At 40.1% G+C, this 23382-nt stretch overlaps 1 protein-coding gene across 3 annotated transcripts in view; it reads left to right on the forward strand.

The window, feature by feature from the left end:
* The window catches only part of FGF18 (fibroblast growth factor 18), a 117790-nt gene that overhangs the window by 42407 nt on the left and 52001 nt on the right, over positions 1-23382 (forward strand). For all 3 annotated transcript variants that reach the window (XM_088134996.1, XM_088135003.1, XM_088135000.1), the window contains one exon: positions 19183-19363. In XM_088134996.1, the coding sequence (XP_087991122.1) occupies positions 19183-19363 (181 nt within the window). The remainder of the gene's footprint in view (positions 1-19182; positions 19364-23382) is intronic.

Consider the following 23382-nt stretch of genomic DNA (forward strand, 5'->3'; position numbering starts at 1 on the left):
CTCTCACTGTGTCTTATGCTCTTGTTTGCTCTATTTTTTTTACTCTATCCCTTGCTCATTTTTTTTACTCATTCATCTATCTCTTATGCTTCCTCTCACTCTAATGCTCATGCTCTAACTCATCATGTTGCTGTCTGTCTCACTCTGATGGGGAACTGTTGACAAGTGCTGGACAGGGGAGCCCTAACCTTCAACTAGTGTTGTTCCACTGCATGAGCCACCTGTCATTTGTGGTCTTTTTTTACATCTGTTTAAACCCATGTTGATAAGGAGCCTGTGAAATGCCTGACTGGTGCTTTATGAAGCTCTAATGAGGCATTGTGTGGGCAGATGCCTGGTGCTTGATCACTCCAAAACAGCCATGGAGGGAAGTCATGTTCAGTCATGTGGAAGGGAGGCAGCATTGGGGGAAGATGGAGATTTTAACGTTGGATCAGATAAGTATAAAGCTGGGCAGCCTTGGCTATGGGATGGGGATGAGAGGAAAGATTCTTTATGGAGATGTTTCTTTCAAGAATAGATCGTGAGGCATCTTCAAACTGATATTAAGGAGCTGGCTAGAACAAATGGAGTTTGAGTGCAGTTCATGCCAAGGCCAACTATTAAGCAAGATTTTAAGAAATGAAGTCTTGCCCTTATAACTGTCCATGTACCGTCAGTTTCACAAATACCCACATGCATATTTCAGTATCATAAATCTTCCAAAAATGCCTTTGAAATGGCCACCTTGTCTTAGCCAATAAGCCTGCATCAAATCTCAGCTCTACTATTAATGGAAAATATTGCTTTTTCTGTATGTGTGGATTGGGTTAGCTAAATTGGATTTTTCTGTGGACAAATGGTTAAGAGTTTTCAGTCTGGGTTTTGAGTTTGTAACACAGGAATAAAAATGTCCAGACCGCAGACTATGGGTGTGCCACGCATTTAGTGATGCCATTTAGACAGTTCCCAGGATATGATAAAAAATTGGCAGCTCTCAGGCAGGTTTGGAAATCACAATCAGTTAATGAATATCTCAGCTAACACTGTTTAAGGCTCAGCAAGGAATGTGTTTGCTCATAAATGTACTAACTGTCAAAGACAGAAGTAAGTTGCAGGAGAATATTGCAACAAGCTCGCATATTTTAACTTGCCAAGAACTCAGAAATAGCTCCAACAGTTCAATTCTTGATAGATATATATTAAATCCTTTTGTGCCTTCGGTACCTTTTTCATTCAAGAAACGATACTTGAGATTCTGGGATGGCTACATGAGAAAGCTCCCATATTTTTATTTTCTTCTGAAAATTCTAGAGCCAGGAAGCCCCACTGACCAAGCCACTTGGTCAGCTCCCACCCCACTACTTTCTGGTTGGTGAGGTTGCTGATTCCAAACTTGATATGTGATATTTAATCCATGTAACATTGCTTCTTTTCTTGTAATGTGAAGTGTTTTTACTCAGTTGATGTTTTCACATGATCCAGATGTTTCCCTTTCAGATAGCACATCTGTGAAGCTCACATCATGTTTTGTAGTACTTAAAGAACAATCCTTTGATGCAATCTCTCCCCCCCCCCCCATCCAACCAGCATACAGATTAGTACTGCAAGAACCTTATGAAATGTAGCCATGTGTGGGCTAGAGATCCCTTTTGTAGAGATCTGTTTGATGTTACAAATAATGCACCCTCTTTTAAAAAGTGGAGACAGAATTAAAATAGTAGGAAAAAAAAAAGAGTGTTAAAAAAAACCTGATGGAATGGAAAGGTGCTCAAAGTTTGATCTAGGTCAGTCCTTCCTAAAGCACTGTACTACAGATGTGTTGGAATATAACTCTGATTGTCTCTAGTCAACGTGATTGGAGAAGGCTGAGGGACAGTCTGATGAAAGCTGGGGGCATGTGTATTTATGGGGGAATGGAGATAGTGTTCATATGTAAGACTGATTTCCTTTCCTCTATGGGCCTTCCATAGCCTAGACATGACCTAGGAGTTTAGTAAATAGTTCATTTAACCATAAGGCTCTCTCTCTATTAAGGGCCCTGAATGCTACTTGCTCCCCTTTCCCACTGCTAGAGGACCAGTCAGCCATAATTAAGAAAGAAAAAAGTGAACAGCAACATGGCTATCTTAAATATCCCACTGTTACTTTTTGATATGGCTACAGAAGGACTATTCAGTACTGAGAGCAGTGCAGTATGGTGATAAAAAAATCAGACAAAAGCAGCTGAGTTACAAGGTCGACATTGCATGTAACTAGGAAACTTGCTGGTCATAATATTTTAGCCTAATCTACTTCATAGGGCTGTTATATTCTTGAGCCCTTGAGGATAACGTGGAGCAGCATGTACTGAATAATAGCCAATATTACTACATCCCCAAACATATTTGAAATGTCTGGACATGGTGTCCCCTTCATGCAAGGTTAACTCCCCAACTAGTCGCATGGATCAGTCATTATGGAAAACTGAACCAGCTTAGCACTGGAATATTCCCTCTGTCACTTGATTGAAGAATCAGATCCCATTCTTCCCTCTGCTTTTTTGGAAAGCCCTTTTCCCTGACCTCTCTACGCCAACTGTTTAGTTTTAGTTGGGCTCATGGACATTGTAAAAACCTTCTGCAATCACATGAATGTCCACTGGCTTTTTTCAAGGATAAGACTCCCTTTTCTAAAAATGGGAAGTACAGCCAGGGGCAGATAAGTGAAAGGCGTCTTCAGACATGTTGTCTAAGTGTGTGGAGTGGGGAAATTACAGTTACTTGGTGGAAATAACATCACAGATGTGTTCAGAGCCAGAGAAGCTGTAATAATTTCTGCTTAAGAACTTTGCACCATTAATTCATTTCCTCATCCCTTGGACTGTGCCTTAGCATTTGTCACTGTGAAGAGGATCCCACATTGTCCAAATGTTAGAAACACATATATGGACTTCATAGGGATTGGACTGGCCTTGAGGTTTGTAGCTTGCCTCAGTCTAGATTCTGCTGGCCTTGCTAGGTGAAAACATGGGGCCACAGGGTTTTATTTCTAGTTACATACACTGATGATGCAAAACAGTCAATGTGCCTGTTTCCATACAGTATATGAAATGATGGAGCACGTTGTACAGGCTGTTTGGCACAACATTTTGCAGAATTAGATCCCTAATTCTTCGTGTGATATACTTATGTGGGCTAGGACAGTGAATCCCGAGGCTCTCTAGAAGTTGTTGCGCTTACAACACCTGGCACCTCCTGCTAGCCAGTGGTTAGATAACAGGAATTGCACTGCACTAAGTTCTGGAGAGCCATCAGGTCTCCATCCCTGCTACAGTCTCCAAACAAGTGATTAAAAAGTGATCTAGCTGTACTTTTGAAAAGAAGGTGCACGGGAGTTCCCACAACTTGAAGTGTGATTGCAGAATTTTCTTGCCATTAAGCTTGCCAAACCACATCCACAGAAAGGGCAGAAATCTACCCCACTCATGCAGACTGTCATAGAGAATGGGCAGATTAGTGCAATCAGGAACTGGAAAAGAGGCATTTTCTATATGAGGGCACATTTAAAAATTTCTAGGTGGAAAGGATCATGATGTTGTGACAAGCGAGTTGGGTTTGGGTGCAAGCAACCACTTTCCCATTGTGTTTCAAGTATGAAAGCCGCTTGTGATAAGGAGTAGCTCACAGGGTTTATTGACTTTGTAGTTAATAAGAAAAATTGCTGTAAGGATTTTTTTTTAACAATAAGCTGGGATGATAAGCTATAACTTTGATAAAACAGGACATGGTTCTTCATAATTGGTGTTTCTGTGTCCTGGGATCCATGCCTGAATGAAAAGAAGTTTAGAATGTAAATCAATAAATATACATTCTAGTCCTATGCCAAAACTTTATTCTGAACTTTTGTCTTTTGCCATGAAACCTGTAATCTTGTCTAGCAGGTACTAATTCACTCTAGGCATGATGGAACACATGTATATTGTGTACAATATAGGTCCCCAACTGATCACTCACTCCCCTCTCCAAAAGAGCGAGACCTGTTCCTAGGCATGTAGTCTGAATTTATCAGAAGCAATTCCTGATCCACACCTGGCTCTAGAATTGGGAGGCCTGGCCTTCTGTTAGATGGTCTAAATGGCTGCTTCAGGTACTAGATGCTGGTACAGTGTCAGCATTGCCATGTGGCCTGCTTGGTGCCCTTTAATCCTTAACATACGATGGAGGGTGCAATTTCGCCACTAGTAGTGAAGAAGGATTCAGCTGCCATTTTGGTTTGTTCGTGGAACGGGGAAAGGTGTCTTGACTTTTCCTCCAGCAGCAAAATTTCTAACAATTGGTGCATCAGAGTACAGCCTCCATCCTGTTCAAGCAGGTCTTGCAGAAACATACAGGTGAGATATGAAATTGTGGGTTACTAGTTAGTAAGTCTCCGAGGCCTGGGCTACAAAACCCCTTGATCACTACTTAGACAACAGCAAAAAGTTAAGAATTTTCTGATTCACTCTGATGCCATCTAGTGATCGTCCTGATTTTTGCAGCTCAGAATTGGTAACCTTAGTTGCATGTCTCTGATACGCTATTTGGTTTTCTTGATTTCTCTGAATGGGCCAGAGCTGTATGTCCCAAAGGCCTCTTACTCATTTATTCCCCAATATGCTGCACTGTCTAGCTCCATTCTTCTGAAAAGGTGACCTAAGTCTGATAATGCTGGAGAATCCCCATTAGAAGTCATTGGTTAGAGGGACACTATGAGAAAGACTTGTGGCTAGTTCAGTATCAGGGTAGATAATGCATTTCTTTGTGAAAATATATGGTATATATAGTCTTATGTACTTCCAATCATAAGAACCTATTGATGGAAATTATAAAGAATAGGATTTTGCTTACTGTTTGAGTTTTTCAAAATACCTTGGAATATGTAAAACATTAGAGGGCCTAGAATGGATCTCTGCGGTGTGCACTCAGCACTCGGTTTGATGCAAACCCATTCCTAGGAGAGTTTCTTTGCTTAAAGTAAATGTTTGAAATGGTTTGTTTCAAATTAATATTGATGGTGTTGTTAGGGTAATGAATATTACTTCAAGAATAAATGAATATATATAGGGATCTCCATGTTAATACTATCAGATATTTTAGTCAGAGTGATAAGATACTGAAAAAGTTTTTATGGGATGGACAGACTCCCATGTTTTTGTTATCTAAACTGCAATTTACTTATGAAGATAGGGGCTTTAATTTTCTGGACTTCCAGCCTTATCACTGGGCCTATATTATGACTTGTACTCTAAGTGATTTGCTTCAAAAATCATTATGGGTACAACTAGAAAGTTATTATTGGACCCCTTTGAGATCTTGACAGGACCTGGTTCTCTTTTTAGTGCAAATTCAGTTGTTTTTCCAGCATTGAAGGCATATTTGGAAAAACTTGGGATGGAAGTTTAAACTTGATCCTTATTCTCAGGATCCCCATTCTCATGACACATGACACTTTGGGATAATCCTTGATTGAAAATTGCAAGAGAACCTTTTTTTTCCCTGGAGTCCTTGGGCAAAAAGTGGTATTAATTCTTTAGGTCTGCTCATTGTAAATGAATCTTTTAAATCATGTGCTGTTTTGCCAGAAGAATTTGAACAATGGCAGTATATTAAATTAATACTCCTCTCAACTGTATAATTTCGACCTGATGCATTGGCAGCATCTGAACCCCAAATTATTATTATTGAAAAGGGTTTTGGAAGATTCTAAATTTATAGTTCATTTTAATATACAATTAAAGAGTAATACATCAGATATTGGTAATTTGCAAGAATTTTGGAACAGAATGTCCCGTGTTGACAAATCAGTGGAACTGGGTTTTAAAGAATGTTAAATATGTTTCCTATGATCTTAGGATATGAGAAATTCTACAGAAGTTTTCCTTTTTTTAAATGTTTATTGGACTCCTCAGAGGATGTTCAGAAAAAAGGTTCATTGTCAAGCCTCATTATGCTGTAAGTGTAATATATTGAAGGGGATTTTAACATAGGAACATGTTCTGCAGTTTTCCTGTTTTAAGTATCAGGAATTTAATATCCCTAAGTTTGTAAATATGATTTGGGAGAGGGAAATAAGTGGTTTAAAGATATGAACATGATGTTGAACTATATACAAAAATATGGAATTTATCAATTTATGAAGAATTTTGGATTTATTGTGCCTGGAGTATTTAAAAATGGTTTGCTTTGTTATGATGGAAAGATATCGCTATTTCAGCTTTAAAATGTTGGACTGAAGATATGTGTTCACCCTCTACCTATAAATTGGTTTTTTATTGTTCTAATGAAAAGATGGACAATATCATTTAGTGTGGTCAAAGTTTAATGCATTATTTAAAAATGGAGTTATGTTCTTTCTTTAATATATTGCATGACGTATATTATATATTTTTCTCCCTTTTATTCTTTGTTTTCTTGCACTGGATTTGTTTCCTTTTTTTTTTTTAATACATAAGCAATGCAACTAATTAAACAACAATAATAACCTTTCACTGTGCCTCTATATAGACTCTGTGGAGGGAACATCCCATCACCTTTCCTTTCAGAGAAGGGGTTCAGGGCATGCTGAAGAACTGAATAAACAGTGCCACTTTCCCAGTCCAGTTTATTCTTACATGCTTTCCAGTTTTTTTTTTTTAAAAGAGACATGCAGAGAGAGAGAGAAATATTAACTCAGTAATAAATAGGTACTTTGTATATTAGGGAGAATTTCAGGTAGAATTTTGGAGCAGACGTGGAGCTCCTAACATTAGACTATTCACATTCTGTCTGGCCAGTGTGAAGTTACACAATTAACTCTTTGCAGTTTTTTTCAAATACACAGGACTCCCGGGGACACACTCAGTCTTATACACATGCACACGTATGCACAATTGCACCACTAACCTTGTAAATCCTGAAATGACCTTAAGAAAATAATCATGGGAATGTAATCCTCCTTAATGATTTCTCTCTGAATTTTTTGAAGCTTGCCCATCTTTTTTGCTTCAGGTCAATTTGATGCTGCTGAAGCACTGCAACATTGTGTTGCTGCTCTTTGTGTATAAGATAAAAGTTTGGTTAGCAATTTCTGCTCTTTGCAACCAAAAATGTGTCTTCAGATTTATCCTGGGGCATCAGAAATCAATCCACTTATTAGTATAAATTTGCATCGCCAAAGCAGGCGGCTGTTATATTTGTTACTTCTTGAGGACCTTTCTGTCTTTAAGAGGTGGTCTCTTAAAGAAGAATCTGAAAGAAGTAGAATCTGATGTGAACTCCTTTTCTTTAACAGAAAGCCAGAAAAAGCACTCTGTGTTGCCAATGCAGCGCTGCCTTCTCACTCTTACTAATGCCTTCCAACTGTACCTATTTAACAAGTATTTTTTTAAAAACTATCAGTTAATAGATGGCCTAAAACTTCAATTTAATTCAAGCAAATCTATATCACAGTTTTATGGGTTGAACATATGCAGCCATCCCATGATAGGGCATGATGAGAAACATGCCTGTTAAAATGAGGAAAACCCTATCTCTATCAGTTTTGCTATGTCTCAGATTATTTTTATGAGTATGATTCAACTAATTTTCATGGTAGATTGCTTTTTTTTTAAAAAGAAAATGCACAAAAACATGTATATTTTATGTTCATTTCTCCAAACATGCATGTTTCCAAATGCATATTTTTGGAAAGAATTTCCAATCATATTTTGCATTTTACACATTATATGTTTGTGTGTGTGTATGTATATTACAAAAAAATCCCCTCTCACCCCTATGGGTGGTCTGTGTCTTCCTCAAGCTCGGGTCCTCTACCAGAGGCCTGGGAGTTTGAGGGTTCTGTGAAGTATCTGAGCTGTTCCTGGCACTGCCCTCTTCTGCACAGAGAGCTCGGATGTTGTTCCTGGGATCTGTTGGAGCCCCTCTCCCAGTTTAGGAGTCATGGCCCCGAGTGCTCCTGCCACCACTGGGGCCACTTTGGCCTTTAGTTTCCACCCTATATACAGTATGGAGTTTTCCTGTGGAGTAGCAAACTGTACTGCCAGATTCAGATAAGTGCTTATTTCAAAATATTACGTTCAGTTTATATGGGAATTTGGAAATTAACTAAGATTACATTCAAGTGAAACAAAATTAATTTCTATTATACTGTATATTAACTGACAACTGTGTTACTTTTAAAAATTGTCCAACTTTCCAGTTTTCAGTAGTTTTTCCCTGGTTCAGTAGTTCTTAGTGTGAGCCTAAGCAAATGTTTGTTTAATTTCTTATCGTTCTTTATAAGAAGTTCCTAAGGGCAATCACTCTTTATGGGCAAACATGACACATACATGCATCTTCCCCTGCCTCAGGCAATACCGTGGGATTGTTTTCTGCCTGACCTCAAAATACAGGAATCTAGTGCTCAGTTATACAGTATGCTGTATGTCCGCACACACACTTGTGGTAGCTAAATGCCCAAATAAATAATATGAATGCACGCTTCTGATGAAAGGGAAAGTGCTTCTAAAACTTAAAATGCTGTGACATATTCTGTTGGGCTGATGAAGTGTTGGGCTCAGTGGTGCTAGGGTATTTACCTGACTTGTTCTGTTGTACTTTTAAGAAATGTGGGAAATCAAGTATATCTATTTCACCAGGCAAATACTGGAAAGTGACCCACTGTGTGTGGCCTTCCCTTCCAATTTGACACCGTAATCCCAGCTGGCCATTGTGACATGAATCAGTGGTTCCTGCTAGGTCTCCTTTGACCTGTTCCATGCTGTGGCATGAATTACTGCATGTATCAGCCTAACCTTAATCCTGCATCTTCCAGAGGTGTTAGGTCTTCAAGTCTTTGAATCTCTAGCCAGTATGGCCAACTCTCTACTTTCACTTTGTGCCATAAAATAGCACTTAATTAAAAAAAAATCACAAAATTTCGACACTATAATTTTCCAGTAGGCAGACACATTCAAAGATAAATAAGCAGAATTCCTACTATATGTGAAATGGATTGTGACAGGTGAAAGTAGATATTTGCTTTGCATTCTATTCTTTAATTCTAGGTTTCTGGAACCACAAAAGTGCCTCTTCCTCCCTCTCTTCTTGTGCAACAGAAACTCTGATATGAATGTGGTGGAGTACAAGTGTAATAAATAAATGTAATAAATAAATTCATACATACATGTGGTCTGACATCACAGCCTTCTGTATTTGCTTGGGGTATAAACGTGGTGTTATTAGAAGAAGCCAAGTCCACATCTGGCATTTTCCTTTTTTGAAGTTTTCATTCAGCAGAAACAGTAGAAGCAAATAACAAGTTCTTTGGGAAAGCATAATGCATTTTAAAAGGAAAAAAGTTTAGTAAGTGCATAATTGGAATTAAAATCTAAGACTGGGACCATTTAAATTCTCTGAAATAATACAGTATATAACATACTATGGTCATTACTATAGCTCACTGAGAATTTTGGGAGTTGCAGTTAATATCTCCAAAGGGCATCACGTCGGGAAAGACAACCATAGCCAGCTTCTTAACTAAAGCCATTTACTGTGGCTATCTGAAAAATAAATATGGAAATAATTTTTTTTAAATGTTTTTTTTTCCTCCACACTCTTTCAGAATATAAGTCACTGATATTTCCTGCTGTGAACCTGCCCAGTCATTTAGATCAGCAGGAGAGGCTCTTTTGAAGAAGCCCCGCTGTCTGAAGCTTGTCTATCCGATATGCAGGACAGGCTCTTCTCCTGCAGGCCCCAGACTATGGTATACACTCCCCACAGAGGGGTGTTTGGCTCCCACTTTCCTAGAATTTAAGAAAGTGTTGAAAACCCATCCTTTTCTCCAAGCTTTTAATTGTTAGCAGAACCAATTTCAATTTTGATGTTGATTTTAATTGTACTGTTTCTATTCCTGTATTTTATCATTTGTATTTCTAGCTGCTATAAGCTGAAAGGTAGGATATATAGTTAAATAATAATAATGTTGTTGGGGTCCTTGATAGCTTCCCACATTCTCAAAGCTTATGCCGTATTACCAGTGAGAATTACACTGATTGTTCTGTGAGCAGGTATTTGTCCTGCAAAAGTCATGTGATGGTGGATGGAAAAAAAAGTTCGCTCATAAACCTACCCTTGCTTTTTTTACATATTTTCCATGGCTGTTCACAGCCATTGTTTGATGCTTCACAATTAAACCTATTGTACGCAAGTAACTGAACTTTCCAGGACGGATCATGTTTCAAAGTTTGTGTAGTAACACAATCCTGCTGTGGTTTGAATGGCATTCTGTTACAGAGTTAATTTATGAGGCTGTATCAAGAGAATATGTGGAAGGAGCCTTTTGTAAAAGGTATTTTGATGGGCTCAACATTTTTAAAAAATCAATTAAAAAAAGTGAAGAAAAAAGAAGCTATGGATCAATATTCTGATACTACTTCTAAGGAACATCAGGATTTTTCTTTTAATATGTAGAAAGTATTAATAGTTTAAGAGTACAAGACTGAGCACATTCCTAGTGTTGCTTAAGTTGCTAGCAATTTACAATATACTTAGTTCAGTGTGATAAAATAAAACAAAGGCTAGTATGACTTCACTGTTTTGAATGTCATTCCAGTTCATAAAGGATCCATCAGCTTCTCCATCCTCCAGAGTTGCCCTTCTACTTCGTCCCATCTCCTATTTCTGAATCTTGACAGCTGGAGGGAGGTCTGACCCAACAGTCAACTTCTTCTTCCTGTTCAATTTCAGTGTCATCTCCTAAGTGCTTTTTACTTAGACTGCATTAACAAAGACTTTTCAAGGGAACATCATTGAATTTCACTTACCCAAAAGCACTCCAAATCAATGATGTCGCAGAGCAACTCAAATTAGATTCCAAATTGGCTCCAAAGAGAAACAATCAACAGAGATGAGAAGTTTTGAAGTAGGATGATACTGCATATCAGAATTCCAAAGATTTGGTAAGGGGGTGATGTTACTGCCAAAGACTCATTGATTCAGGAAAATGGAAACTAGTTATTCTAATACATTGTCAGATAGCAATACTCCTTGAGTATTGCTCAAAGTTTACAGTCAATTGGATTCTCATCCAACATGCATTAGATTCCTCCTTACTGGAGGGGCTTTTCAGACTACACTGATGAAAATTTGGATATTGTATATGTTATATTTATGTTTAGATATTATAAATGTAAACGTCCAAGAAAAAATGATGAAAAGGAAATCATAAGTGTGGTGAGAATGTTGAAGATTGGTAACCCCGCAGGGGTAAATGGTGCAACTGGAGCAATGTTAGAATGGGGTGGCTGTGCAGTTTGTTTAATACGCATATAAATACAAACTTCATGCCTAACAATTAGAAGAATCCCATTATTATTCTCCTATGCAAAAGGAAAGGTAACAAGAATGAATGTACAAACTACAAGGGGATTAGCTTGTTAAGAGTGCCCAGGAAAGCATTTGCAGAATCTGAGAACTGAAAAGGTGTAAGAGGTAACAATGAGTAAATATCTGAGAGCAAAGTGTAGCTTTTTGCTCTTCAGCAGTTCACTGGGAAATGTATGAATGGGCAAAGAGAAGTTTACTGTGTTTATTTAGAGAAAGTATATCATAAAGTGAATAAGCTTGAATTATGACATGAATATGGAGTTGAGGGTTTGTGCTGAATGTAATAAGAGTGGTATATGATGGAAATAAAGCATACACTATATTAGAATAAATTGAATGTATAGCAAATGGTTATTTAATGTATTATCAATAAATGTATAAGGAATGCTCATGGTGTTAGAGGTATGTTGGTTGGGGGCATGAATGTACTTTTATATGCAGATGATACCTTGTTGGCTGGGAACCAAATTTTTTGCAGGGAATGTTAGATAACTTATGCAGTGAGCTGTATGGATCAGAAAATTAATATATTGAAGATCAAGGTATTTCAGTTTGACAGGAAAGCAGAGTGAACAATGGCACATTTTACATAACTACCCCAAAATTAGAGCAAGTAGATGAATTTGTGTACATTTGCAGAATGGTTACTGAAAGTAGGAAAAGGAATGGAGAAATTTTAAGATGAACAAATGCTGGTAGAAAAGTCGTCTGTTATAAGGAATATTAGTCAAAAGTAGTGAAAATGGTTGTGGTAAGAATGTGCTTCTGCCTACTTGGTTATATGAAAGTGAGACTTGGGTATATCCAGAGAAACATAAAACTGAGTTTAATACAATGGAGGTGTGGTATTTTGGGCATGGTAAACCAAACAAAATTGGATTAAGAATGAGTGGGTGATGCAGGGATGTTACTTAGTCTTTTTTTTTTCCAGGCACCTCTCTGCTTGTCCTTCAAATGACACATGGTAGGCAGTGTGCTTAAAAAGACAAAGGGGCAGTGACACCGACCATACAAATGTGCCTAGTGATGCCAGCCGAGAAGTTCTAGGAATTAAGGATGGATTGGCACCTCCCCCCTGCTTCCGGGAGAGTCAAGAGGATCACCTGTCCACTGTGGGAAGTGGCTCTGAGCATCCTGGTTCTGCCAGCTCCACTTCCCATGGCTTGGCTTGCTCTGCCCCTTGGCTGCTTAGGAAAAGGTAGTTATCTAAGTTAGATAACATCCCTCGGATGATGAATGAATGTAGTCAGCGACCAATACTAAGAAGTACACTGAAATGATTTTGTCATAAGAGAGAATGAATGAGGATGGAATCACAAAGGAACCATAGGAAGGAAGGAAGGAAGGAAGGAAGGAAGGAAGGAAGGAAGGAAGGAAGGAAGGAAGGAAGGAAGGAAGGAAGGAAGGACATGAAAGTTATAGCTAGATGGAGTTGATGACATCCTGAAAAAGAGCTGAGAAGTTTAAAGAACAAAAGGCAATGGGTGAAGCAGGTGAAAACAAGGATGGTCTGCAAAGAAAAGAAATGTATGGAAAGATACAGCACACTGTGTTAATGCAAACCATATTTAGTTTTTTTTTGGTTGCCTGTCCTTAATTCCTGTTGTTCACTACTTCTCATTCTTTGTCTGCACTTTGCATAACAATGACTACCTTAAGAAATAGCAAGATGGATATGTGTACATGTAAGTATTGAATCAGGCCCTTGGCTTGTCTAACCAAGTATATTAACTTCTCTTGCTGATGGAGGCCTTTTCTAGCTGGACAGGTTTAACTGAAGATACTCAAGGCTGAAACTGAGTTATTTTGCATGGAAAGCATATGCTGTATTTCATTCAGATAAATTTTAATTATCCTTGCTAACTTCATCCTTTCTTTGGACTGAATATAGCATTCAGTGCTATTACCCTCCTGTAGGAGCAAAGGCATGATGTGAAAACCTCCAATCTAACTCTGAAAGATCTCAAAATCTAACTCTGTTGCTAGATTTTTCTACACCAATTGTATGTTGGTTTTCTGTGCCACATATGTAGTTAAATTATAGAATTTGATATAAATGATGACTTGAGATAGATCTGCAAGAGGGTTTTTTTTTTTAAATTTAGCAGTTTTTATATTGTGGAAAGTGGTGTTGCTTGGGTCAGCGCCATTTTCCAAGAAGATGTTCTATGCTCACAAAGGTCCTATTTCTTTTTTCTTATTCTTTCATTCCCCCCCCTCTCTTTCTCTCTCTCTCTCTCTCAATGAGGTTTTCATCAGTTGGATTCTGAAACTTTACATCTCTCTCGTTCCCCAGCAAATTTGGCAGATTGAATTCTGTGATTCAGAAGGGTACCATCTAAAGTGCATTATCACCTTGTCTGAATATTGTCAAATAATTCCACAAGCTGATTTGAGTTCACCTGATTATATGAACCTCTGGCCCCCAGACTTTATTCAATCTGAGCAAATTGCTTTGACTCTGCTTCCCTTATCCTATTTCTTCCTCTTGTCTTCATTCTTGACCACTGCTGGCCTGTGACTAACTCATGCCTGTGACTAATACTGTGCTGAAATCTGTCCTCTAATTCTCATTTTTTTTCTTCCTCTGCAAAAGAAGGTTCTGTTTTTATTACTTCATTCTCAGGGTAAAATGAACTTGCGGTTGGTTACTGAAGGCTACTACTATTTTCTGTTTCTCATTTCCCAGCCAAGCTGCAGATTCCCAGGATGCCCTTGCTTCCTGGTCTGAAAAAACACCATAGAGGTATTCCCTCATAAGATCGTCCATCTGGATTTAACTGAAGTGTGAGAAGTCACTAAAGCTGCAGATCAGTGAAGAAATGATCATACAGGGGAAAAAAAGCTTTTATATTACCGTCTCTTTGGTGACCTCATAACTATATTGTGCAAGAATGTCACACCTTCCCCCTTCCCCCCAGAATTTCACAGATTTTTTTCCCCATCACACTAAATAAAACAATATCGTTCTGATCTCTGATTATCATGTTCTTGCCCTTTTTCCTGCTTCTGGCTCTGGGCTTTAACTCTTACTGTTTTGTCTTCTGCAGAATTTAACTGTATCTGTTTTGGACTATATTTCTATGTTCTAAAAGCCAAAAACAGATGCCTGCTGAAGCCTTGATACTATTTTTTTTACCAAAAGTTGGCATAAGAGTAATTTCCCATGCCACTAGGAATACATATATATCAAGGAAACCTATGGTCTATGTCAACTTCCAAGCTATCTAGAAACTTACATGGTGGATGGGGAAAAATCAGGATAAAAGGATAGGAAAGGTGGGAAGAGGAGGTTCTGTTACTCAATCCAGTGAGAAACATTCTTCTTTCCTTTTTTTTTTTTTTGCTTTCAGTGAAAATAAAGGGAGGTGGCAAGAGTTAGATGGGCTGAAGTTCCGATAGCAACCTGATTTCCATAAATTAATACTTAGACTGTGATGACAAAAAATGTCACATATTCATTATTCCTCTGTTCTCATATGTAACTAAGACTTAAAACACACAGAGACACATACACATACATGCTACTATTTGTAAGTATGATCCTACAGTAGTTAACTTCATTACAAAAAATGGGATGCGTCATTGTTAAATAGGTCCTCTCTATCCCACCAATGATTCCATCAGTAACCTCAGCCTAGCAGTTTGCTGATGAATGGTGCTGCAGTTAGGACTGGAAAAGAAAATGGTTGCAAATAATAATGTGTTACTTTTCAAGACACACCTGAAAAAAAAAAGACTCAGGAAGTGGCCTTGCAAATTTTCTAATTGGCAGAGTAGAAATCTGCCCAAACCATGAAAACAAAATAGTGATTACCCTACTTTCCAGACGAAGGAAAGAGACATCTTAGATATTTCATGTTGACGTTGCTGAGATAATTTTATATGTTTGGAAAGTCATAAAGGAAATAATTACTATTAGGCTGGTGCAGTGTCTGGAAGGTTAAAAGAAGTGTTTTTGGCGTATTAAAGGAACACATTACTTTACTTTTTGAAACCAGAAAGAGCTCTAAATGCAGAAATATTTAATTTTTAGAAGTGAATCTCCTTTAAAAGCACAGAGATGTCTGAACGCTTTTTATATAGTACTTTCATTATTAAATGCTTTGGTAGAATAAGGCAATCCAAATGGCTTGTGTAAAGGCCACACTCAGATTCCTTTCCATTTGTTGAAGCCATTGCTATCCTTTTGCAGCTAATGAAAATAAAATATTCATTATATCAAGGTTAACTAAGATGGCCATTTTGACAACTTTTGCATTGTTAAGAAAGAGGAAATGCAACATTTAAAAAGAGGACAAATGAGAATAGAGCTTTGCATAGCACTTGCATGTCTGTGTGTGCATGTGAATGTGTGTTTCTTGAATGTAATTTTGTGCAAGAATATGAAAAATGTATGAGATTTCAGTATTCTGATTGTTGTGGGAGGAGGGAGCATCTTAAGCTCTTGAACAAAAGAGGGGATACAAATCAAAGTTTGGTTGACTTTAAAAATTGGGGTGAGGAACATTCATGACTTTGCATGCTCTTTCTCCCACACAACAGCAGGCACATGTTTCATCATAAATTAACTGCTGTTCTTTCCCAAAATGCTTGGAATACATGTAATCACGAGGATCATCCAGGAGTATAGGTTCCGCTTGCTTTTATACTATGCTTTTACACGCTGGGCATGTATGTTGTAGACTTGATTTGCCTCTAGAACTGTATTCATGCTTCCTGAAAATGCTGGATGCAGAACACCGGGTGGGATTTAGAGATTGCTGCATGTGCCCAGTTCGCTCTTGTGAGGAGGAGCCCTAGAGAATCTAGGCTGTGGAACCGGGGCCGAAAGGCACACGCAGGTCACCTTGCAATCATGGTGATGTGAAAATGCCAGGAATGAATTTACTGGGGGCCAAGGGAATGCATTGTTGGATGCCTGCATAAAGCTTGAGTTGGGCTACCTGTAGTTTCCAGGCACTGATGCTCAGCGCTGGGTCCTCTTAGCTCAGTGGTTTCCAATGGAATGAAAAGGAGCTTCAAGCTAAGAACTTCCTCTCCACCAGAGAACTTGATGGAGGTCTAGAGATTAAAGGCTTGTCAGCCTTTCAAGGTAATCCAGACAGGAAACCAAAACCATGAGTACTTACATGTTACTGTAACCAAATCTTGCAAGTCTGAACGCACTTCTCTCCTTTCCTGCTGTTACTTTCCAGAGGATGGGGGGGGGGTGTCCCTTCTGAGATGCTTTCCACAACCCCATTCCTTCTGTGGACTGAGATGTCTCTTATCTGACCGTTGCCCTGGCTGCGGCTCTTCCTTCTCTTATCTCTCAAGGATATTCCCACGGACTGTTACAGGGCAAAACAAAACAAAAAAATTCACTTGAGCGCAGCCAGGAACAGTTTTCCTATAGTACGGCGGAAAGGGCAGGGCTTGTTCTCCCACCAAAAAATGCCATGGCTGCCATTTTGCAGATCAGGAGCTCCGGGAATTTTTTTTTTTTTTAAACTAACAGGTTCCACGGTCTGAAAAAGTTTGAGAACCCCTGCCCTGCACTAACACAGCAGAGGTCCTGGACAAAGCAAGGAGAGGGATCCAAGCAAGTCATTCTTCTGCAGTCTGTGTACATGTGCCTTAATGTGCTGTACTGGAGTACAGGAAATTGTTTGAGAGGTCAGGGATAGATCCATATATAACCCACAGAGAGGGGTTAAAAAACAGATTGAAAAATGCATTATTAACCATCAGATAAAACGAAATAAACAATAAAAACAGTAATACCAAGGGTAAAAGCAGCAGTAAAGAAGTTAGGACTGTCACAGCTGCATCTGCACAGTACTGCATTAAATAGAAAAAGGAGGAAACAAAGGCCTAATGGAGATCTGGGAGAGAAAATGATCCACTCTTCATGGGGAACAAGAAAGAACGTTGGTAATGCTCTGCCCTTAAGGAGAAATTGGTGTTTCCTGGTCCTTTGGAAAGCAGGAGTGGCGTGAACTCAGAGCAGCCAGTCCTGGAGTTTCAGCGGAGAACACTGACATTTGCCCCAAATGGTTGGTTCCTCTCCTTCAGTAGGCAACAAGAACAGCTTTGACTAACAATGGTCAGCAGTTCAGCTCTAGGCAGGCAATGTTACTATTTGATCATGATGTCCCAGCTACAGGGCATCAGGGTAATACCAGCTGTAGCACACTGGTCCTTTCCTTGAGCACATAGGAACTGCCTGGCTGGATCAAACCCCCTATAGGGCTGAAAAGAGCAATAGCAGCAATATTTTGGTTCTTTGTTCTGGTTCTTAATTTTGATAAATCTAAAATTCTGGTCTTTGCTAAGACAGCCACCCAACAATCCTGGAGAGCAGAAGGGCACAAGTTAGAGCAGGTTACTGCATTTAAATACCTTGGGGTGGTTTTCCACTAAAGGCACCTGGAAAGCACATCAGAATCATGTACTGCAGCTAGCTCTTAGGTCTACAAGTGCTATCAAGCGCTTCTTTTATGCAAGGGGAGGACAAGTAATCCCTGCGACATTAAAACTTTTTGAGGCCAAACCACTGGCCCAAATCCTTTATGGGGCACAAGTAGGAATTTATGTGAAGAAGGACCCACTGGAAACAGTGCAAACAAAATTTTTGAGATTTTTCCTTGCTACACCCAATGGAATACCAAATACCCAGATAAGGCTTGAGACAGGAATGCTTGCAACCCGGGTAAGGGCTTGGAGGAGGATGATAAATTACTGGCTGAAAATCCAATTCTTCCCAGTTGGACTGACCCCTTTAATTTTAATAGACAATTTTCCTTTTCCCTGGAAACAGGCTGTAGAGCAGAAATTGGCGTTATATGGGCTTTCTATACCATTCCTAATTTCTTTAGTATGTGACCAAGCCAAACAACTGCTCCCTCAAAAAATAAAGAATATGGAATTTCAGGTTGACGTTAATAGGGTACCCCAACAAGTAGAACTTGGATAAATAAGGGCACTTGGAAACTAGCAAAATATCTACAACATCTAACTTTCCCCAAGCTGAGAATAGCATTTTTCAAAGCCAGGCATAACATCTCATTAACCGAGCATACTTGCCCATGTGGCGACAAGGAGATTGAAACCATTTTGCGTGTATTACTACATTGTAAACTCTATAGATATCAGGTCTATTTATATTTTGTCCCTAATATGTAAATTTTCAGGAAGACCAGACCAGACAATTTCTATATGAACCATCTTCTGGAAGATTTGAAACTGTTTATCACCTGTGCAGTAGCCAAATTCTGTTTTGCCACAATGAAAACAAGGCACAACTGGTTACGGAAATAATCACTTCTGTTTTATTTATCACTTTAGATTTAACACATACTAGATATCTTGCTTTTAGATGATACGTATTTTAATTCATAGTCTGTAGTAGTTTAGATTTACACTTGCCCAAGTAATTAATGCATCATTATAGCAGTGTATGTCACATTTTTATGTGTTATTTTATCTTTGTTATGCTAGTATTTTATCTCATCTATTAGATATTGCTTTGGTGTTGCATTTCTTTTTTTTAATTTTTTGCTGGTCATTGACCAAATACACTGTTATTATTACTATTAGGTCTTAGTGATAATGCTTTGTCCTTCAGGCAGGTTGCATTAATCCCAAGCTGTTGTGGCCAGTCCCTCATGAAACAAGCAATATCCGCTTTAGGTCCCAACGAGTCACCTTGCAGTTTTCAATAGCCAGCATCAATATTAATGTCTGCAGGCTTCTGAAAGTTAGTCAGCCAAAATATCGGCTATGCTGCGCACCATCTGTGCATTCAAAATGGAATCATCGTTCATGGTTTGGTTTTCCTTGTTTTGAAAATCAGATGTTTGTTGCTGAAGAAAATGTGGATTTTCGGATACACGTGGAAAATCAGACGCGAGCACGAGATGATGTCAGCAGGAAACAGCTCAGACTTTATCAGCTCTACAGCCGAACCAGTGGGAAACACATCCAGGTGCTAGGGAGGCGGATCAGTGCCAAAGGAGAAGATGGAGACAAATATGGTAAGAGAATTTACTTCTATCTGCTATTCTTGGGTGCGCTTATGGGATGGAAGTGATCCATCGGCTTGGCTTCCCTGATTTGTCAAAATTGAATAAAGTAAGCCATGACAATGATCCAGTACCAAAATGAGAGGACCATTAGCCTGTTAAATATGAGGCAAACTACCAAATAAAAGAAAATGGTTTTGCCTTATTTGCTGCTTAAATGGTCCAGGTAATACCAGTAGTTGTTACTGCTGAGTATACTTTTCACTGTACTTCTTAGTTTTATATTTTAATTCCTTTCTAAGGGGTATACACGCTGCAGCTCCTATTTAATAGTGAAGTGCCTGAGAGTTGAACCGTGGGTTTCCCACTGTGAACTGTGTATTGATCCCTTCCTTTTTCCCTTTCTTCTGGGTGAGAGCCAGGGAGTGGATTTAGTGGGGGTGATGGGATGGGAGCCTCCACCAGCTGGTGGGAGCAGCAGGGTGGGGGTGCCTTGGAAGTTAGTGGGGTGTGAGAGTGTGTGAATGTGTGAGTTCCTTCCTCTGGGTGAGAGTCCGAGGAGGAATTGACGTAGGGTGAATGGGAAGGACGCCCTCTACCTGCTGGTGGGAACAGTAGGGGAGGTGTGCCTGTGAATGTTTGCATGTGTGACTGTGTTGCAGTGAAGTGGGGAGGTGGTTGCGAGGTACCTTGATGGCGCTGAGAGCTGATAAAGCCAAAGTGCTTCAGGGCACCTGGCTTCCCCTCCTGGGATGGCTGGTGAGGACAACAGGTGCTTCTCAGTCTTGGGAACTGAGGGACTTGGATATGGAAATGGGGCTGCCATTGAGGGGATGGGGGCAGGCCGAAGTATTATGGGGAGATGTGGTGGGAGACAGGTCTCAGGGAACATGGGACCATTGTCTTATATCGGTTTTGCACTCCAGCTCTTCAGTCTCAGCCCCGGTGCCTTGTCAGCAAATCTTCAAAGGCCCTGGCTTCCGGCTGCTTCTTCTTAATGCTAGGTTGGTCTGTAATAAGACTGCCCTCATCAGTGATTTAATCTTTGATGAGAGGGCTGACATGGCATGTATCACTGAGACCTGGCTGGATCTGGAAGGGGGTGGTTGCCCTTTCAGAGTTACGTCCAGTTGGGTTTTGGGTGTGGCATCAGCTGAGATCCTGGGGTAGCAGTGGAGGTGTGGCGATTGTCATGTGGGAATCCTTTATGGCCTTCAGGGGTGCTGCACCAGAGATCACCAGATGTGAGACCCTGTTCCTTAAGTTGGGCTCCAGGGATCAGTTGGGACTGCTGCTGTTGTACCAGCCTCCCTGCTGCACAGCAACTTCCCTGCCTGAGCTCCTTGACACCATTTCTGGGCTGACAGTGGAGTTCCCCAGAGGTATGGTTTGGGGGACTTCAATCTGCCTTCTCTAGGAGCGGGATCTGAGGTGGCTTGGGAGTTCATGGCCACCTTGGTGGCCATTGGCCTATCCCAGGTCATCCGGGGCCTGACACGGGACAGTGGCCATACTGGATGTTCCTGTTGGAGCAGTGGTTATGTGATCGGAAATTGGGGGAGCTTTCAGTGTCCCCCTTGTCATGGTCAGGTCACGCCCTAATTACCATGGGATTTTCCAGCGCCACTATCCACTGCAGGGAGACTGGACCTATTAGGTTGGTCCTCCCCAGGCGACTAATGGACCCAGGTGGGTTCCAGAGGGAGCTGGGGATTGTTCCTGCTGGTTTGCTGCACAGTCCATCTGAAGCCCTGGCTGCCACTTGGAATAAGGGGGTGGCTGAGGCCTTGGATCAGATCGTGCCCATGTGATCTCTCCCCTCTTGGGGATCCCGACACTCCCTGTGGTTTATGGAAGAGGTGAAGGAGGTGAAATGAGAAAAAAGATGTCTAGCACATTGCTGGCACTCGATGAGAGATGAATTCGACCAAACATGGGTCAGAGCCACTATTAAGGCCTACCTATTTGCGGTAAGGGTGGCGAAGTGTCATTACTCCTCTGCTCTTATCGTGTCTGCAGATAGTTGCTCCGCAGCCCTGTTTCAGGTGACACAAGCCCTCCTGGGTAAGAGGGGCTCAGAGGACCTCTTGCAAGGGCATGCAGAGGAATTTGCTCAGCATCTGTTGGACAAAATTGCTTGGATTCATTCACAGATGGACGTTGGCTTTCCTGCAGTTCTGGTGGAGATGCCTAGGGAGGAGTCTTGCCCTGTTATCTGGGGCCAGGTTATTTGAGGGACCACCTCTTCCTGATTACATCTGCTCGCCCCACCAGGTCTGGCACAGAAGGCATGCTGTGGGTCCCAACTGTCAGGGAATTACATTTGGTGGGTCCCAGGAGGTGGGCCTTCTCTGCTGTGGCCCCTGCATTGTGGAATCTTCTCCCCCCAGAAGTGAGGTTAGCCCCATCCCTCTTAACATTTCGCAGGTCCCTCAAGACCTGGCTATGTGATCAGGTTTGGGACTCCCAGGAGACTGGGGAGAATTTGTGATGGCTCCTTTACTACAGTTAACATCATCCTCTCCTGTTTTGTGTGTTTTTTAAATAATTTTTATAGTTTTAATTATTGTTTTATATGTATTTATTGGGTCTTTTTAATTGAGTGTTGTACACTGCCTGGAATCACTCTCTTGTGAGATGGGCGGCTATACAAATATGATCAATCAATCAATAAAATTCTTCTCAGATTCCCCACTGGAGCAGTGTGTCCTCCTTCTTGAAACTTCTAACATAGGCAAACAGTATGACAGAAGAGGTTCAGTAATGTATGTGGAAGTCCGTGGATTATTCATGATTGGTTGTGGAAAAATGGAGGAAAAAAAAGAGAGACCAGTTTCATCCCTATAGTATCAATGGAGTGAGAGGTGGAGGTGAATAAAATAATGTTTATTTTGATGGCTTGCCAGGTCCATCACATTCATTAAAATCAATTATGAATATATTTTCAACTCAGAAAATTAGAACTCAAAAATGTTAACTTATCCTTCCTGTTCCACTGGTCCCAAACTTTGGCAGCTTCCAGATAAGTGGACTTCAATTCCCAGAATTCTCAGCTTGGTGCCCAATTTCTTTCATTGCTTTTAGCTTAGTGATGTGCTGCAAGGAACTGAAGGAGTTCTGCTTAGTAGAAGTGGTGCCTTGGGAATGGTAATGTTCTAGATTGTGCACAAAGCCATCTTCTGCTGCATGATAATTTCTATGGCATCACAAATGTAAGACTGATTCAGGACCCCACTATATTTTACAAAATACAAGAATATGTGTATGTGACAGGAGTGGGCCACCTGCATCCCATGTCTCTTGTTTTGTAGTCCAGTCCCCTGGCCCCTAAGATTGTCTAATTGAAATGTGGTAGCACACTGCTGGTTTAGGGTAGTACAGTTTTAGCTTAAATAAGCAAGAAGCTATACGGTGTCCATATTATACTTAACTAGATCATTTACTAACCCATTGGCTGCATTGGTACAACATACTAGGCTTGGTTACTTTTTAACCTTGGGTTCTAGGGTTTTTCTGTGACTCTGCATTATGTCAAAAAGGGCTTGTTCCTCCAGCTCATCACTGTGTTGTTCCTGCAGCTCTCAGAATTCAGAAAAGTTTTAGAATGTGTGGACTTGCTATGGAAGGGTTGCTCACTCTTAATCTTTGGGATTCATAGTTTGGAAGAAGAATGAACAAGTGAGAAATGATTGAGTGTTTTTGTTTGCTAGTTTAGCAAAACTTTTATAATTGGCTGTTTGAATTCTGCTCAGACTAAAATTGGGTTAAGTCTGCATACAGCTTGGGTTTCAGTTTGGGGGCTGATAGAGAACATGGTTAGGAAAACAGCTCTATTTCACTTGGACTGATGTAGAGGATTATGATTTAACTGGGGCCAGAACTGAGTGATATTTAAAAAATCCATGCCTCCAATGACTCATACGCAAATGATCGTCACATTTTGAAAAACAGAATTGACAAATTTCAAGTACAATAGGCTGAAGGAGTAAAATAGAGTGGAGGCTTTATGATACTGTGATCCTTTACTTAAA

This window comes from Python bivittatus, unplaced genomic scaffold (genome assembly GCF_059951505.1).
Source record: "Python bivittatus isolate LINGU-HERP-01145 unplaced genomic scaffold, Pbiv_v1 ctg000020_np1212, whole genome shotgun sequence".
NCBI lineage: Eukaryota > Metazoa > Chordata > Lepidosauria > Squamata > Pythonidae > Python > Python bivittatus.